The sequence below is a fragment of the Podarcis liolepis genome (genome assembly GCF_965112155.1).
Source record: "Podarcis liolepis genome assembly, chromosome: 3".
Lineage (NCBI taxonomy): Eukaryota > Metazoa > Chordata > Lepidosauria > Squamata > Lacertidae > Podarcis > Podarcis liolepis.
Window position 1 is genome coordinate 121,038,363 of NC_139557.1, and position 17,441 is coordinate 121,055,803.

Genomic DNA, 17,441 nt, shown 5'->3' on the forward strand with positions numbered 1-17,441 from the left:
TTAGTACAATCTGTTTTGATGCAGGAATCTCAGCTAAAGCATCCATGGCAGATGGCCACCCAACCTCTGCTTAAAAGGTCCACCACCTCTTGTGGGAGTCTGTTCCACTGTCAAACAGCTCTTACTGCCAGAAGGTTTTTTCCAAATGTTTAGTTGGAATCTCCTTTCTCACAACTTGAAGCATCTCCAACTGCACTCAGCTTCCCTTTACCTCTGTATCACGAAACCCTGGAGGCCATGATCGCTTTCCTTCCAAGGCTCCTAGTAGGAATCTCTCTGAGATCTATGGATGAAGGGTGGAATACAAATTTAATAAATTATAGATTCAGGTAGGGTAGCCTTGTTGGTCTGACACAGTCAAAATAAAAATCAAAAAAATCAAAAATTGTCCAGTAGCACCTTATGGACCAGGCTTCCTCAACCTCGGCCCTCCAGATGTTTTGAGACTACACTTCCCATCATCCCTGACCACTGGTCCTGCTAGCTAGGGATCATGGGAGTTGTAGGCCAAAAACATCTGGAGGGCCAAGGTTGAGGAAGCCTGTTATAGACCAACTAAGTTTGTTCTGGTGTTTCTGAAGAAGTGTGCATGCACACGAAAGCTTTTACCAGAACAAACTTAGTTGGTCTATAAGGTGCTACTGTACAATTGTTGATTTTTTAAATTTTTATTAATAAATTATAATACTAATAGGAATGGAGCGGAAAGGTTAGACTACTGCAATGTGTTGCATGTAGGGGCTGCCCTTGAAAACTGTTTGGAAGCTGTTGGCTTTCCAGGATTTAAAATTTAATCCATTAATGGAAGTATTAAAGCTCAGTCGTGGCTCTGTCTGGGCTTAATATTTACAAAATTTTAAATCATTTTTTATGATCTGGCTGAGTCTACTACGAGTTGCAGCCTGAAACATCTGGAGGACACAATGTTGGAGAAAGGTGACTTAGCTGTGCTGCGTTTGTGAAATGTACGTGGAGCAGCAATAACTTTAATAATAATAATAATAATAATTTTTATACTGCCCTATACCTGGAGGTCATATTATACCGTTCTCTGAAAATGGGTGCTGATTTTGCCATAAAACCCATTAACACAGCTTTCTTCTTTTTCTTTTCCTGTAGTCCAAGGCTATCCAAGCTCCCTGGTTGGATCTTAAAGGATGGGAGCACTTTTCTAGACAAGGTAATGTACAACTGGGATTGGGCTTTTCAGCGAGCCTGGCTAATTAGCCAGCACCGTTGAGCTTGGACAAACTCTGATTTAACTGGGGAGAAAAGCAAGAGCGTTGCCAAAAGCAATTGCATTTGCAGGCCAAATCCTTTAAGTCCTGCTCTTTATGATTCTTAGCCCTGTCTTTTACAAAATTATTAATAAAATATTATTATTTCCAAAAAAGAATATTTTTTGCAAAAAGAATACAGTGGTACCTTGGTTCTCAAACTTATTCCGTTCTGGAAGTCCGTTCCAAAACCAAAGTGTTCCAAAACCAAGGCGCGCTTTCCCATAGAAAGTAATGCAAAATGGATTAATCCGTTCCAGACTTTAAAAAGCAACCCCTAAAACAACAATTTAACATGAATTTTACTATCTTACGAGACCATTCCATAAAATGAAAGAAAATAAACATTGTACTGCAGTCACACAATCAATCAGTAGCTGAACTGGGTTCCAAACAGTCACAAAAACAAAAACAAGAAAAGCGACAAAAACAGAAACACAAAATAAATACCAAAAACAGACAGACCTCAACGTAACACCCAAAACGGAATTGTGGCACTCAAATCGGAAGCGTAACACTCAAAACAGAGCATGTTCGGCTTCTGAAAAAAGTTCGCAAACCAGAATACTTACTTCCAGGTTTGCAGTGTTGGGTTCCAAGTTGTTTGAGTACCAAGGCGTTTGAGAACCAAGGTGTCACTGAAATGTCTCCTCGCCCCTCATGCTTTCCCCCTGGACTCTGTTGGAGACTTTGGAGGGAATTCTTAAGAAACTAAGAAGTGTCTGCAGGGTCAGGCCCACCTAGTCCAGCATCCTGTTGTCACAGGGAATGCACAAGTCGCGTCGTATGTTGCATCCCTGAACATTGCAAGAAGCCCCGTCAGCCGCATGGGTACGATGAGTTCCACAATCGCATCGGAAGCCTCTCGGAGGCGCTGCCTGTAGTGGGCTCCTTCAATTATGAATCCTGCTGCGCTTCTTATATTGACCGTTGCGCTTGCTTAGAATGACAAATGAACTGACCAGTTCTCCGCACAGCCGGGAGTCTGGGGTCAAAGGTGGGTGCTTTGTCTCTTGTTTTTAAGACTGGAGGAGGCATTGAAATTCACCCAGCCTACCCATAATTCACCTTTTAACATATCTGGATGAGGTTAAGCGCCTCCTGCCATTTGAAGTAATTGCTCGTTTGTTAGAACTTGCCAAAAATTGCTAGAATTTCTTAAGAGCTGAAGCCAGGGGGATACACTGTAGAGAAGGTAATGCACTGTTTGGTAAACATGCAACCTTTAACTTTGGGGGGGGAGCTCCCCCCCAAAAAAAAACCCTTTTCCCCGTGTAGAGAACTGTACAGCAGCATAGTGCAAGCATCATTTGATTGCTGAGAGACATCACTGCTTTCGTTGTCTAAGCAGCCATTGCTCCCATCTCATCTCAGACCTATTTGCATGCGCAGCAACCAACTCGTCGGACGGAGCAAAGGGAGAAAGACTAATTTAACAGGCCTGGGAGAATATTAATGTGGATGTCTGTTGGAACTCGCAGGGCGGTTTCCATCTCCAAACCCGACGGAGTGAAAGTACAGAATGTGGGGAAGGAAGGAAGTGCCGAGGGAAAGAGAGGTTTGGTGGAGATTTCCGGGAGAGAACGGGGCGGCCCTGATTTTCGGCAGACCCTGAGCAAGATCTGCAGCAGATTCCCAACCTTGCCTGCCTCCGATGCCAGGCCTGAGGAGCGTATCAGGATTGGCAGGTGTCCGTCCATTCAGCTACAGCCCTTTGCAATGGCCGGATGTTCGGATGCAGCTTACAAGCTGTTTGGCCATCACGGCCTATAAGCGCCGGCAGGTGAAGCCCAGAGTGTGGTCCTCTGCTGCCCTCTCTGTCTCCTAGCCTCAGATTTCTTCCTTTTCAGCTGAGGGTCTTCTCTCTTCTCCTCCCCTCCCATTTCCCAGGAGCTGAAAGACTGTGCCGGCCGGGCGTTTGTGGATTCCGTCCCAGAGTTCTGCTTGCCGGAGGTGAGTCTTCGCAGGATCCTGGGTGCCAGACCGTGACCACCCCACTTTTGGTCCCCAGCTGGAATCATCAAGGGGTTCTCGAACCCACTCCTTCCCTCCATTGATTTCAAAGAGGCTTGCAGCAGTCGGAGGAGCCATCCTCCTCGCTTTGGAGAAAACACACGTTTCACGGGAGGCTCTTTTTGAAATAATGCCCAATGGATGTTCCGATCCATTTCTCAAGCCACTTACAGCTCCTGTTGCAATTTGAGGGAAAGCGGAACTGCAAACGATGGCTGTTTTTTGAACATTTATTTCGCTGCGGGCCCCTTAAGGGAGACACAGCAGCTTACTGAGTGTGCAAAATAATAACACTCAGCGCTTTATATAGTGCTTTCCAGAAAGGAGCATTACATATATTATCTCGGGGATTGTCACAAACAACCCTGTGAGGTGGGCTAAAGTTGTTTTATTTTGTCTGTGCTGCTGAGTTGCCTGGGGCTGAAAGAGAGAACGGCTTTCCCAAAACCTGCTGGTGTTCCAGCTCCTCACCTGGCCAATATACCGTATTTTTCGCTCCATAGGTTGCACCAGACCATAGGGCGCACCTAGTTTTTAAGGGGGGGGTAAAAGAAAAAAAATTATTTCCCCCCCCCAGCCCCAAAGAGCAAAGAAGCCAAGATAGCAAGCAGGATCCATCCCGCTGGCTGCCTTGGCCTCCTCTTTAGCCGCGCACAACCTCTCCAGCTGGGAGAAGATGCACGCAGCTTTGGCAGAAGCCAAGACAGCAAGTGGGATGGATCCCGCTCACTGTCTTGGCTTCGTTTTTAGCCGCGGAACTCCTGCCGCGCTCAGAAGGCTTGCGGATGGCTGCCTGAAGCCCGGTGAGCGCAGCGGGAGTTGGCACTGTCCTCCCCAGGCTGCAGGCTGCAGGCTGCTATTCGCAAGCCTTCGGAGCCCGGCGGGAACTCCCTCTCCTCTCGTTCTCCAGGCTTCAGCGAAAGCCTGCATTCGCCCCATAGGACGCACACACATTTCCCCTTCATTTTTGGAGGGGGAAAAGTGCGTCCTATAGAGCGAAAAATATGGTATATGTAATTTGGACACTTGAATGCACCTCATTCCTAAGAACGAAATCATTTTGGACCTTTTTTTGTACCAGCCAAGGCTTCTCAACAGGGAGGTGGCTGGCATTCAGACACCTTCCGTTTCCATGAACTGATGGCCGCTTATGTGGGTTGTTGGGAATGGGGGGGGGGTCTCTTCCCATCCCCTGTCTCCCCATCCTTTTTTTTTTTTAAAGATATTTATTGAAAGTTTTCAAAATATAACAAAAAAGGAAAAATAAACATACAAAATAAAAAAACAGTTAAAAACACACATTAATTTTCAATAACATAACTTCCATACACTTATTTCCTCGGACCTCTTCGTACCTCCCTTCTTTGTATTCCAGTTCAATTTGTTAGTTCAGCAAATCCTTACCATTAAACTTTTACCCATTTGTGAAACCTTTTTTTTTCATATCTCTTAAAACATTACAGCTGGAAACCGCTTAGTTTCTATCCAACATCCTTCTAACATTCATTAATTTTACAATGTTTCTGTAAGTAGTCTTTGAATTTCTTCCAGTCTTCTTTCACCGACTCTTCTCCCTGTTCTCAGATTCTGCCAGTCATTTCTGCCAATTCCATGTAGTCAATCACCTTCATCTGCCATTCCCCATCCTTATTTTCTTTGCTTGGACAGTGTAATCTACTATTTGCCTCATTTATCTGTCTCAGAAATTCCATCAGCTGGTTGAGCATGAGACTCTTAATCTCAGGGCTGTGGGTTCAAATCCCACTTTGGGCAAAAGGTTCCTGCATTGCAGGGGATTGGACTACAGATTTTACCTGTCCAGGGGGCAGTCAGCCTCCCACTCAGTCTCAGTGTTGCCCTTGCAGGACTCAGCAGAGGCGAGGAAGATGGAGGCGAACCCAGAATCAGCAGGCTCTGCTGCCTCCCAGTGTCTCTAGCGCCACCTACTGTTAATCTCCTTGCAATCCGCCCTACCAGTCCCACTGGGGAGTTGCTCTCTGGAATGCAAAACAGGGTCTTCTGACTCCAAGAGCGCTGCACAGTGGCATAAACAGAAACTAACACCAGCCACCCCCTGCATGGCATGCAGAAGTCCCCAGATTTCAATCCACGACACCAGCGCTTTAAGATCAAGCAACAGGTGTGTTTCTCTGCTTGAGACGCGTGGCTTGTCGCAGCACACTGTCCCGAGCAAATGGGACCAGAGGCTTCCTGAGAACATATGGAGAGCCTGCAGGATCAGGCCAGTGGCCCACCCAGACCAGCATCCCATTCTCACAGTGGGCAGCCAGATCAGGGCCGGATTTAGGTTTGATGAGGCCCTAGGCTACTGGAGGTAATGGGGCCCTTTATATCTCCAGTTGTCCTTTGTCAACAACGTCACTGTTTTTTGTGTTGAATATATGCTATATGGTAATTTATGGACCTGTTGTTGTTTAGTCGTGTCCAACTGTTCGTGACCCCCTGGACCAGAGCACGCCAGGCACTTCTGTCTTCCACTGCCTCCCGCAGTTTGGCCAAACTCCTGCTGGTAGATTCGAGAACACTGTCCCACCATCTCGTCCTCTGTCGTCCCCTTCTCCTTGTGCCCTCCATCTTTCCCAACATCAGGGTCTTTTCCAGGGAGTCTTCTCTTCTCCTGAGGTGGCCAAAGTATTGGAGCCTCAGCTTCAGGATCTGTCTTTCCAGTGAGCACTCCGGGCTGATTTCCTTCAGAATGGATCGGTTTGATCTTCTTGCAATCCTTGGGACTCTCAAGAGTCTCCTCCAGCACCAGAATTCAAAAGCATCCATTCTTTGGCGATCAGCCTTCTTTATGGTCCAGCTCTCGCTTCCATACATCGCTACTGGGAAAATCATAGCTTTAACTATATGGACCTGTGTTGGCAAGGTGATGTGCTTTTTCAGATGGTGTCTAGGTTTGTCACTGCTTTTCTCCCAAGAAGCAGGCGTCTTTTAATTTCGTGACCTAATGGGTATCTAAAGCCATGTGCACATAACAAAACAACCAGTCCATGCAGAATGAACTTCCTGACAGGACGGGAGAAGGACAGAGAGCCCAGGGAATGCAAGTGGGACGCTGCAACAAAAAGTTGCCGTTTGGAGCGGACCTGTTTGCTCTTCCAGTCAGTGAGCCATGCCATGCGCTCCTCTGTGATGCGTTTGGCAGGAGCTTGAGGCTGCCAGGGGGAGCCAGCCAATGTCCCACCCAGCAAGACCCAGGGTGCCTATAAGGTCCTGGGAGAGCTCCCAGTGTCTTGCTGTAGGCCCCACAAATAACCCAGAGATGCATTTTAAATAAAAGGACACATTCTACTCATGTAAAAACATGCTGATTCCCGGACCGTCTGCAGGCCAGATTTAGAAGACGATTGGGCCGAATCCGGCCCCCGGGCCTTAGTTTGCCTACCCATGGGACTAGATGATCCATCGCAGCTCTGCAATTCTATGATTCCATTGCCCAGTCTCTGGGTTGTGGGTTCCGACAGATGCTCTTATTTCATTCCACCTCCCACCCAGTTTTCCATTTTCTTTGTGGACTGAAGGCCTCTCTTCTCCCCCCCCCCCGCCCCACCTCCCCTAAAAAAGCAAAAGAACCATCAGGTCTTAAGTTAGCCGCCGTGGGACTTTTTGAGCCGCCGTTTTTTGAGCAGCCATGTTGACCCATTTCTCGGCTGTTACCTTCGAATCGATGGGAAGATAATTTTTCCACTTGATGACTATTGAATCCCATTAGCTGCTCCATAATAACTGAGTTAGAGGTTTAAGTTTCTGGTAAGTTTTCCAGACCAACATAATCGGGGGTTATAGCCTTACCAGTAAATATTTCCAATTACAGTTCCTGTTACGGGGATGCAAAAAATCATTTTGTCTCCTCCTCTGACCTTGGCTGACCCTACCTACCTATTCCTCTGCCTGAAGAAGAGTCTGGACAGGTTTAGTTCCAGCCCCAAATGTGACAATTATAACCTGACCATTAGAAGTCAAATTTATATTTGAGATTCTAGGCCATCCTTGAGGCCTCAGGCCTTGCCTTTCAGCTGCTTCCCACCTCCCCTTCTAAACGTTGCCTCCTCTCAGCTTTTCATCTCAGAAATCTTGGCCCCTTGGATAGAATCACAGAATCGTCGAGTTGGAAGGGTCACCTAGCCCAACCCCTTGAAATGCAGGAATATTTTGCCCAACGTGGGACTCGAACCCACAACCCGGAGAGTAAGGGTCTCACGATCTACTTGCGATGGGCCCCTGGGTGGACCCCAGGGTCAAACAGGCCCAAGAAGGAGGGAAACCACTCAATAGGGCCAAAGGAGCGGAAACGAGAGTGAGACCTAGTCTGAGGAAATCTGGAGAAAAGGGGAAAGTCATGTCAGAAGCAGAGCATTGCTGGGCCCTCACTACACCCTGAGCAGTGTAGTTGTCAATGTACTGGACTAAGACCTGGGAGACCAGGGTTCGAATCCTAACGCCGGGAAATCCAATGATGCTGAATGTTGGAAGGTTCAGGACAGGTGAAAGGAAGCATTTATTCACACAATGCCATAGTTAAACTGTGGAACTCCTTGCCACAAGAGGCAGGAATGGCCACCAAACTGGATGGCTTTAGAAGAGGATTGGACCAACTCATGGAGGAGGAGAGGGCTATCGATGGCCACCAGCCTGGATGGCAACACTCTGCCTTCGCAGTTGGAGGCAGCAGCGCTTCTGGGGTACCAGTTGCTGCAAACCACAGGAGGGCGAGAGTTGCTCTTGGGTTCGAATCCTCCTTGCGGGTTCTGCACAGGCACCCGGTTGGCCACAGTGGGGGCAGCATGCTGGGCTCAATAGCCTCCTCTTCCATTCTGAGGGAGGGAGAAGACTTTTTTAGGAGGCTGCGTTTCCCAACAGCGCCTTACTGTGGCGATCACACAGGGTCCCCGGACATTTAACGGTCTATTGATCCCAGCTCGCTTCCGTGCTGCCACCAACCCATTAAAAGGTAAAGGACCCCTGACCATTAGGTCCAGTCGTGGCCGACTCTGGAGTTGCGGCGCTCATTTCGCTTTATTGGCCGAGGGAGCCGGCGTACAGCTTCCGGGTCATGTTGCCAGCAGGACTAAGCCGCTTCTGGCGGACCAGAGCAGCGCACGGAAACGCCATTGACCTTCCTGCCAGAGCGGTACCTATTTATCTACTTGCACTTTGACGTGCTTTCGAACTCCTAGGTGGGCAGGAGCAGGGACCGAGCAACGGGAGCTCACCCCGTCGCGGGGATTCGAACCGCCAACCTTCTGATCGGCAAATCCTAGGCTACGTGGTTTAACCCACAGCGCATCCCTAACTCACGGGTAAAACACTGAGTCCAAGCAGTTGTTAAAAGTGAACAAAAAAAAAACAAGTTTATTTTACAAACATTAACAAAGTTATGGTTTCTCAGATAATATTCCTGTCGGTATCTTAACTTTAGTTTCTTTACCGGCCTATACCTTCTGACTGATTATCTCAACTGTTTGACTGATTCCTCTTAACAAATTCTCTCCCTCTCTCACACCAGACCAGCCCAACCACAGCCTTCTCTTCTCTGTCTTGTCTAACTCCAGACTGTCTTCTCAACCACCCGAACTCTATTTCTCCCAAAAACCTCTGTGCTTAAACCTTATACAGTGGTGCCCCGCAAGACGAATGCCTCGCAAGACGGAAAACCCACTAGACGAAAGGGTTTTCCGTTTTGGAGGTGCTTCGCAAAACGAATCTCCTATGGGCTTGCTTCGCAAGACGACAATGCCTTGCGAGTTCCTGCGGGTTCCCCCCCCTTTTCTAAGCCGCTAAGCTGCTTATCAGCTGATCCGATCAGCAGATAAGCCGCTAAAAGCCGCTAATAGCCGCTAATAGCGCTAATCCGCTAATCCGTCAATGGGCTTGCTTCGCAAGATGAAAAAACCGCTAGACGGATTCTTTTCGTCTTGCGAGGCACCACTGTACACAGTTAATTCTGCTCCTCGGGCTCCCATTGATTAGTCATTTTACAATTAGTTAACCCTTTCCTTATGAACCCAGTATAATGTCACACACCTGGGAGGCCACACTTACGCTCTCTGTTTTCAGATGGAGCTGATTGACCTGTCGACGGTGGACGTCATCCTGATCTCAAACTACCACTGCATGATGGCCTTGCCCTACATTACGGAGCACACCGGGTTCACCGGAACCGTCTACGCCACCGAGCCGACAGTTCAAATTGGCAGGTGAGGGGGGGAAAGCCTCATTTTATCTCCTCGCCTTCGGGGAAGGATGTAGAGGACGACACGGGGAAGAGGAGTGTTGCCTCTCTAATGTTCTTGAGAGGCTTTTAAGACGCGGCTGAGAGCGAGCCAAGGAAGTTCTTCTTCGCGGCTTTAAGTGTGTGCACTGCATGCTTGACTCCGCTCTTCCTGAATGTCATGAGTCAATTCAGGTTCCTCTGTTTGGCAGGCCTGGGCAGAGCGATTAAATGGTGCTAGACGGTGTTGCGCTCACAGAAAACCTCTGCAGCTGCTTCCGTGGTGGGCAGCACAGTGTGGTGTAGTGGTTAAGAGCGGTAGTCTCGTAATCTGGTGAACCGGGTTCGCTTCCCCGCTCCTCCATATGCAGCTGCTGGGTGACCCACTTCTCTGAAGTCTCTCAGCCCCGCTCACCTCACAGAGCATTTGTTGTGGGGGAGGAAGGGAAAAGGAGATTGTTAGCCGCTTTGAGACTCCTTTGGGTAGTGATAAAGCGGGATATCAAATCCAAACTCTTCTACTCTTCTTCTTCTACAAGTGAGACCCGCAACAAAAAAATTGCAGTATGTGAAACCTGCCCACCTTGAAGGTACTCTGGTTTGCATGGAACTACCAAATATTTTGCTCCATAAGACGCACCTAGTTTTTAGAGGAGGAAAACAAGAAAAAAAATATTCTGAATGAAACAGTGGATGTATGATTTTTGTGATTCATTCTGTGGCCACAGACATGATATGTGATTTGACATGGAGTTTGGGGTAGCCCAATGCAAAAATCCTGAGGATCCATGTGCTTTTACCTCCCCCCTCCCAGGCAGCCTCCTTTATCGCTAGCATCCCTTATCTCTCTCCCCGATCGCTTGCCGATCAGCTGCTTCCTTTTCAACACCCCCTTAGTGTCTTTTCCTTAGCTGGAGCAGTTTTTTGCTCCTCCTTTTCTTCTAACTTCTCTCCTTATTGCTTTAGTCTTCCTGTTTCCCCCCTTTGCAAGTTGGCTGTCTTTACCTCCCCCTTCCCAGGCAGCCTCCTTTATTGCTAGCATCCCTTATCTCCCCTCCCCTCTTTCTAAAAAGGTGCATCTTATGGAGTGAAAAATACGGTAAGTTGTAGTTAAGATAGTCATGTTTATTCATTTCAAAACGTCTACTCTGAGTAGGAATAACATTGGTTGCAGGGATCAGTTAGCATTCTGCGACCACCCTCCGTTGTTTTGGGAATTCTTACCCCACCCTTAAGGGTGTTCCCCCCCAAAATATTTTTTTATACCTCTGCCCGTCATGGGGTCCCACCGAGTCAGCTGATGCCTATCACTTGAGTCTGGACATCTTGGCTACACAAGGGGACCTGCCCCCACACCTTTGGAAATGGGGAGAGCAGTTCCGGTGTGCCATCAAAACCACCTGTCTTTTGTCCTTGTGGCTGAGATCTGAGCCTTTTCTTGCTGCTGCTGCTGCTGTTGCTGTCAGGAGCTCGACCTACTCTCGAGTAGGACCCTGGCAGAGACACATGCCCAACTGGCATGTTCTCGCCCTCCTGGTCGTTCGTTCGGGAGCTTCAAAAGCTTTCTCCTGCCCGAACATCACAGCGACCAATGCCAACAGACACCGGCACACTTAGGGATCCACAGAGTCTTCGCAGTTTGCGTAACAGACCTCAGCAACTCAGCATTTTGTCTAATCTACTTTATGGTTGGAGGATGGATGACGGCTAACAGATTGAGATTGAATCCTGACAAGACAGAAGTATTGTTTTTGGGGTACGGGTCGGGCTGGTGGGGAGGACTCCCTGGTCCTGAATGGGGTAACTGTGCCCCTGAAGGACCAGGTGCGCAGCCTGGGAGCCATTCTGGACTCACAGCTGTCCATAGAGGCGCAGGTTAATTGTGTGTCCAGCGCAGCTGTTTATCAGCTCCATCTGGTACGCAGGCTGAGACCCTACCTGCCTGCAGACTGTCTCGCCAGAGTGGTGCATGCTCTAGTTAACTCTCGCTTGGACTACTGCAATGCGCTCTACGTGGGGCTACCTTTGAAGGTGACCCGGAAACTACAACTAATCCAGAATGCAGCAGCCAGACTGGTGACTGGGAACGGCCGCCGAGACCATATAACAGCAGTCTTGAAAGAGCTACGCTGCCTCCCAGTATGTTTTTGAGCACAATTCAAAGTGTTGGTGCTGACCTTTAAAGCCCTAAACGGCCTCTGCCCTGTATACCTGAAGGAGCGTCTCCACCCCCATCGTTCTACCTGGACACTGAGGTCCAGCTCCGAGGGCCTTCTGGCGGTTCCCTCATTGCGAGAAGCCAAGTTACAGGGAACCAGGCAGAGGGCCTTCTCGGTAGTGGCGCCCTCCCTGTGCAACGCCCTCCCACCAGATGTCAAAGAGAACAACAACTACCAGACTTTTAGAAGACATCTGAAGACAGCCCTGTTTAGGGAAGCTTTTAATGTTTAATAGGTTATTGTATTTTAGTGTTTTGCTGGAAGCCGCCCAGAGTGGCTGGGGAAACCCAGCCAGATGGTTGGGGTATAAATTATTATTATTATTATTATTATTATTATTATTATTATTATTATTATTATTATTTATTTACATATAAGCACACATGGAGCACTGCAACATGGCTCCCTCTCTCTCTAGCATCTGACTGGAGCAAGAATTCTAACAGTTGCTCCTCTCTGCAGGCTTCTGATGGAGGAGCTGGTCAACTTCATTGAGCGGGTGCCCAAGGCTCAGTCTGCCTCCATGTGGAAGAATAAGGAAGTGCAAAGGTAAGGATGGGAAGGGGGGGGTGTCCCCGGGGGGCACTCCCCCTATGGTTTGATTTCCTGTCCTGCTTCTCAGCTGCCCAATCCTCAGAGCTGCTTGCATCAGTCAGAACAACATTTACCAAACATTTTGGGGGCCATTTGCCCCATTGGTTCCATAATCTCATCCCCAGTCCCCCTCTAAAGGCAAAGGGATCCCTGACCATTAGGTCCAGTCGTGGCCGACTCTGGGGTTGCGGTGCTCATCTCGCTTTATTGGCCGAGGGAGCCGGCGTACAGCTTCCGGGTCATGTGGCCAGCATGACTAAGCCGCTTCTGGCGGACCAGAGCAGTGCATGGAAACGCTGTTTACCTTCCCGCCGGAGCGGTACCTATTTATCTACTTGCACTATGATGTGCTTTCGAACTGCTAGGTTGGCAGGAGCTGAGACCGAACAACGGGAGCTCACCCCCGTTGCGGGGATTCGAACCGCCGACCTTCTGATCGGCAAGCCCAAGAGGCTCAGTGGTTTAGACCACAGCACCACCCATGTCCCTTTTAGTGCCCCTCTACCCTATAAAAAGCATTATTATTAGTAGTATGAATAATTATTTTACTTTTTTATACCGCTCTTCATCCGTAGATCTTGGGGCTGTTCACGGCATAAAAACACAGTGGTTTGTACGGCCCACTAAGGAAGATAATAGCACGATAAAATTCGAAACAGGGAGGATTAATTGCACATTTATTCAAAATCCAATTGGAACCATTCAGTTTAATTAACTAATTCAGCAAAATTGATGGACTCAGCCCAATGATGCCAGCTTTCCAAAGTTTGGAAGTCAGTTACACCCTCCTGCTGCCCCCTTGCCTCTTAGGATCCCCCCCCCAGGTAATCTCCCCCTCTAGGCGGCAGAGGGGGAGAACCACCAACTTTGGGAACCACTGACTTAGAACAACAAAATCAACAATACCTCAGGGACCACCTCTCTCCATATGAACCTACCCAGACCCTGCAATCATCCCCTAAGGTCCTTCTTCGTTTGCCTGCTCCATGTGAGGCCCAGAGGGTGACAACACGAGAACGGGGCCTTTTCTGCAGTGGGGTGCTCGCCCCAGGGAGGCTCGCCTGGCACCTTCATTATACATCTTTAGAATCATAGAATCATAGAATCATAGAGTTGGAAGAGACCACAAGGGCCATCGAGTCCAACCCCCTGCCAAGCAGGAAACACCATCAGAGCACTCCTGACATATGGTTGTCAAGCCTCTGCTTAAAGACCTCCAAAGTAGGAGACTCCACCACACTCCTTGGCAGCAAATTCCACTGTCAAACAGCTCTTACTGTCAGGAAGTTCTTCCTAATGTTTAGGTGGAATCTTCTTTCTTGTAGTTTGGATCCATTGCTCCGTGTCCGCTTCTCTGGAGCAGCAGAAAACAACCTTTCTCCCTCCTCTATGTGACATCCTTTTATATATTTGAACATGGCTATCATATCACCCCTTAACCTCCTCTTCTCCAGGCTAAACATGCCCAGCTCCCTTAGCCGTTCCTCATAAGGCATCGTTTCCAGACCTTTGACCATTTTGGTTGCCCTCCTCTGGACACGTTCCAGTTTGTCAGTGTCCTTCTTGAACTGTGGTGCCCAGAACTGGACACAGTACTCCAGGTGAGGTCTGACCAGAGCAGAATACAGTGGCACTATTACTTCCCTTGATCTAGATGCTATACTCCTATTGATGCAGCCCAGAATTGCATTGGCTTTTTTTGCTGCCGCGTCACACTGTTGGCTCATGTCAAGTTTGTGGTCAACCAAGACTCCTAGATCCTTTTCACATGTACTGCTCTCAAGCCAGGTGTCACCCATCTTGTATTTGTGCCTCTCATTTTTTTTTTGCCCAGTGCAATACTTTACATTTCTCCCTGTTAAAGTTCATGTTTAGGTGCCAGGTGAAACCATTCCTCTTCAACCAGGTTGACATTTTGCTGTATTTTCAAATATTTTGTTGAGAGCCGCCCGGAGTGGCTGGGGCAACTCAGTCGTATGGACGGCACATGAATAGCAACATTATTATTATTATTAATAATAATATTTGGCTGGTTGACATCCGATGCCCTCTTAAATGTGCTGTGGAAGTGGGTGGGGATTGCTGGGTTGCCTTTGTTCTTATTTTTATTACGTATTTTGTGTGTGGCTTAGGGCCCTTGTATTTACAGGACTGCCTCTCCTGGTCTGCCCCGCAGAGGACCTTAAGGTCCATGAATAACCATAGTTTAGAGGTCCCGGGCCCTACGGGCCAGGGCCTTCTCAGTGATGGCTCCCACCTGGTGGAATGCTCTGTCCCATAAGACCAGGGCCCTGCAGGATTTAACCTCCTTCTGCAGGGCCTGTAAGACAGAGCTATTCCACCTGGCCTTTAATCTGAATTCAGCCTGATCTTCTATTTCCCTTCCCTTCCCTCCCCGTCCCCTTTTATGAAGATCACCCGCTCTGAGACCCCACAGGCTAATTCTCCCCTAGCCTCCTCGCTGGCCCAAGTAGGACCAATTCAGCCAGCTAGCCCTAGTGACTATCTAATGCTTATTGGATGGCTTCCCCCCAAATTGATTTTTGAACTTTGAATTTTATTGTTATTCATGCTTTTATACTGTAGTTTATGCTGCTTCTATGTTGTATTACAATTAAGTGTACTAAATTTGTTGTTAGCCACCCTGAGCCCGGTTTTTGAACCGGGAAGGGCAGGGTATAAATAAAAATATATTATTATTATTATTATTATTATTATTATTATTATTATTATTATTATTATTACATTTTCTGTTGTGAACCACCCAGAGATCTACTGCTATAGGGCGGCATGCGGATTAAATAAAAAAACCCCCAATAATACAATAATGGAAAAAATATCACAACAAAACAGCAGAGTGGACAAAAGCCCAAGCTTTTGAATACTGATGAACAGATAGCTCCTAGAGGCCTGGGAGGACCTGAGCATAATGGGACTCTCCCCAGCGCATGGCACATGGCACCAGTGCCTTTGAAACAGAGCATGGCCAGTGAATCAGTGAATCCATGGAGGTTTTGAGCATCTGCGCTTGGCGCTGTCAGGTCGGGTCCTCGACGTCAGCCGAGGCTGTGCCCCAAACCAACCCTCTTTCCTAGGGTTGGTGAGACAGCGGCTTTTGAAAACAGGGGGCACCCCCAAGCGAGCGCAATCTTAAGCAATGTTAAGCATTATTTTGAGTCACCCGTGAGCCTCGTTTTCACTGCAGCCTGGAGCGTTCCTTGTGTTTATATCACTTTGCAGCTCAGACACTTCCAGCCCCGATTGGGTTGTGTGCAACTGAGCCGCTCCCTTTCTTGTAGGAAACGCCGGCGCCTTTTAAACGGAAAGCTCTGCAAGGAATATACTTAGTGCATCAGGGCAGCTGATGGTTTTTACCCCATTACTGTCTGCAATCTAATGGCTGGCAACTCTGAACCCACTGAGTTGTGGCACTGGGGTGGCTGACATTGTATTTCCCCTTTCATTCCTCCACCTCAAACAGCAGCACCTTCTGGATGAGTGCCATGGAGTTGGGGTGCTTTTGCAGGGAGGACGACAGAGGGGGTGCCCTCCCTTTATCAATGTTTCTAAGCATGGTTCTATGCAGGGGTCAGCAAACGTTTTCAGCAGGGGGCCGGTCCACTGTCCCTCAGACCTTCTGGGGGGCCAGATTATATTTGAGGGGGGATATGAACAAATTCCTATGCCCCACAAATAACCCAGAGACGCATTTTTTTAAAAAAGGACACATTCTACTCATGTAAAAACACCAGGCAGGCCCCACAAATAACCCAGAGGTGCATTTTAAATAAAAGGACACATTCTATTCATGTAAAAACACGCTGATTCCTGAACCGTTCGCGGGCCAGATTTAGAAGGCGATTGGGCCAGATCCAGCCCCCGGGTCTTAGTTTGCCTACCCATGGTTTTATGGAGATCTCTCTTATTTTAATGAAAGTGTGTCTTAGAAATTTGCAATAACTTGTAGAAAACAGTCTGGGTGTTGGGTTTCCTATGGCATTCCATCCCAAGAGGACACGTTATTTTATTATTTTTACATTCATATTCCACCTTATCCTCCAAGGAGCTCAGTATGATTCTCCCCCTCCCTGATTTAACCTCGCACAACAACCCTGTGAGGTAGGATAGACTGAGAGGCAGTGAGTGGCCCAAGGTCACCCAGTGAACTTTGTGGCTGAGCAAGGATTTGAACCCAGGTCTCTCCCAGGTCCAATTTGACACCCTACCCCCCCCCTCACTGGCTCTCTTCTGTTGGCATCTGTAGAAATTACAGGTTTTGTGCGCTAGGTGAACATGGAGACATTGGCAGGAGCAATCCTCAACACTTCCTTCAGTCTCCTAAAAATTATGGAGGGGGAGGTCAGTGGCCCAACTGATTCCCCAGTAAATCAGCTCCTTTCAAACAAATGGATCGACAGAAGTTGACCGGTTTTCACAAATCATCGGAAATGGGTTGGAACGAGCTTTTGATTTAGCATCTGTTTAATATACAAAGTAAGAACCCAATTCTTCTTCCCCTCGCTGGCAGCTCTCACTGCCTTCCTGCCCGGGCTCCTCGTACTGTAAGAGATTTATGGCAAAAGAGACGGCCATCCTTTTTATGTGCCTTGACGCTGCCATTCTCGGATCTCGTTCTCCAGCTTCCTTTGCGGAGAAAGGGGGGAAGTCTGCAACAACGGCGGCTTTTCCAAGGAATAAAAGGTTTTAATACTGGTGTCAAAGTTTCTGTTTAAAAAACCAGTTTCCTCCCCTTCCTTTTTCCTTCTGAGTACTTACTCGCACGGCACACAATCTGCTCATGTTTTCTGAATCTTCCGGCACATTTTTGGCATTGGCAGTGGATATGCATATTGCAACTTGATTTCTCTTCATTAAACTACGGAACTCCCTCTCGCAGGAAGGAGTTGTGATTTCTAAAACTTTTGAGTTTCTCAAAAATAAGACATGCCAGACCAATCTGATTTCTTTCTTTCTTTTTTTGATGGAATTACAAACTTGGTGGATCAAGGGAATGCTGTCGACATAGTGTATCTTGATTTCAGTAAGGCTTTTGACAAAGTCCCTCATGATATTCTCACGAGGAAGCAGATAAAATGTGGGTTG

General features: G+C 47.9%; 1 protein-coding gene across 1 annotated transcript in view; it reads left to right on the forward strand.

The window, feature by feature from the left end:
- The window catches only part of INTS9 (integrator complex subunit 9), a 66,213-nt gene that overhangs the window by 8,432 nt on the left and 40,340 nt on the right, over positions 1-17,441 (forward strand). The window contains exons 3-6 of the mRNA XM_083494412.1: positions 1,120-1,180; positions 3,168-3,230; positions 9,372-9,511; positions 12,207-12,293. Coding sequence (XP_083350538.1) covers positions 1,120-1,180; positions 3,168-3,230; positions 9,372-9,511; positions 12,207-12,293 — 351 coding nt within the window. The remainder of the gene's footprint in view (positions 1-1,119; positions 1,181-3,167; positions 3,231-9,371; positions 9,512-12,206; positions 12,294-17,441) is intronic.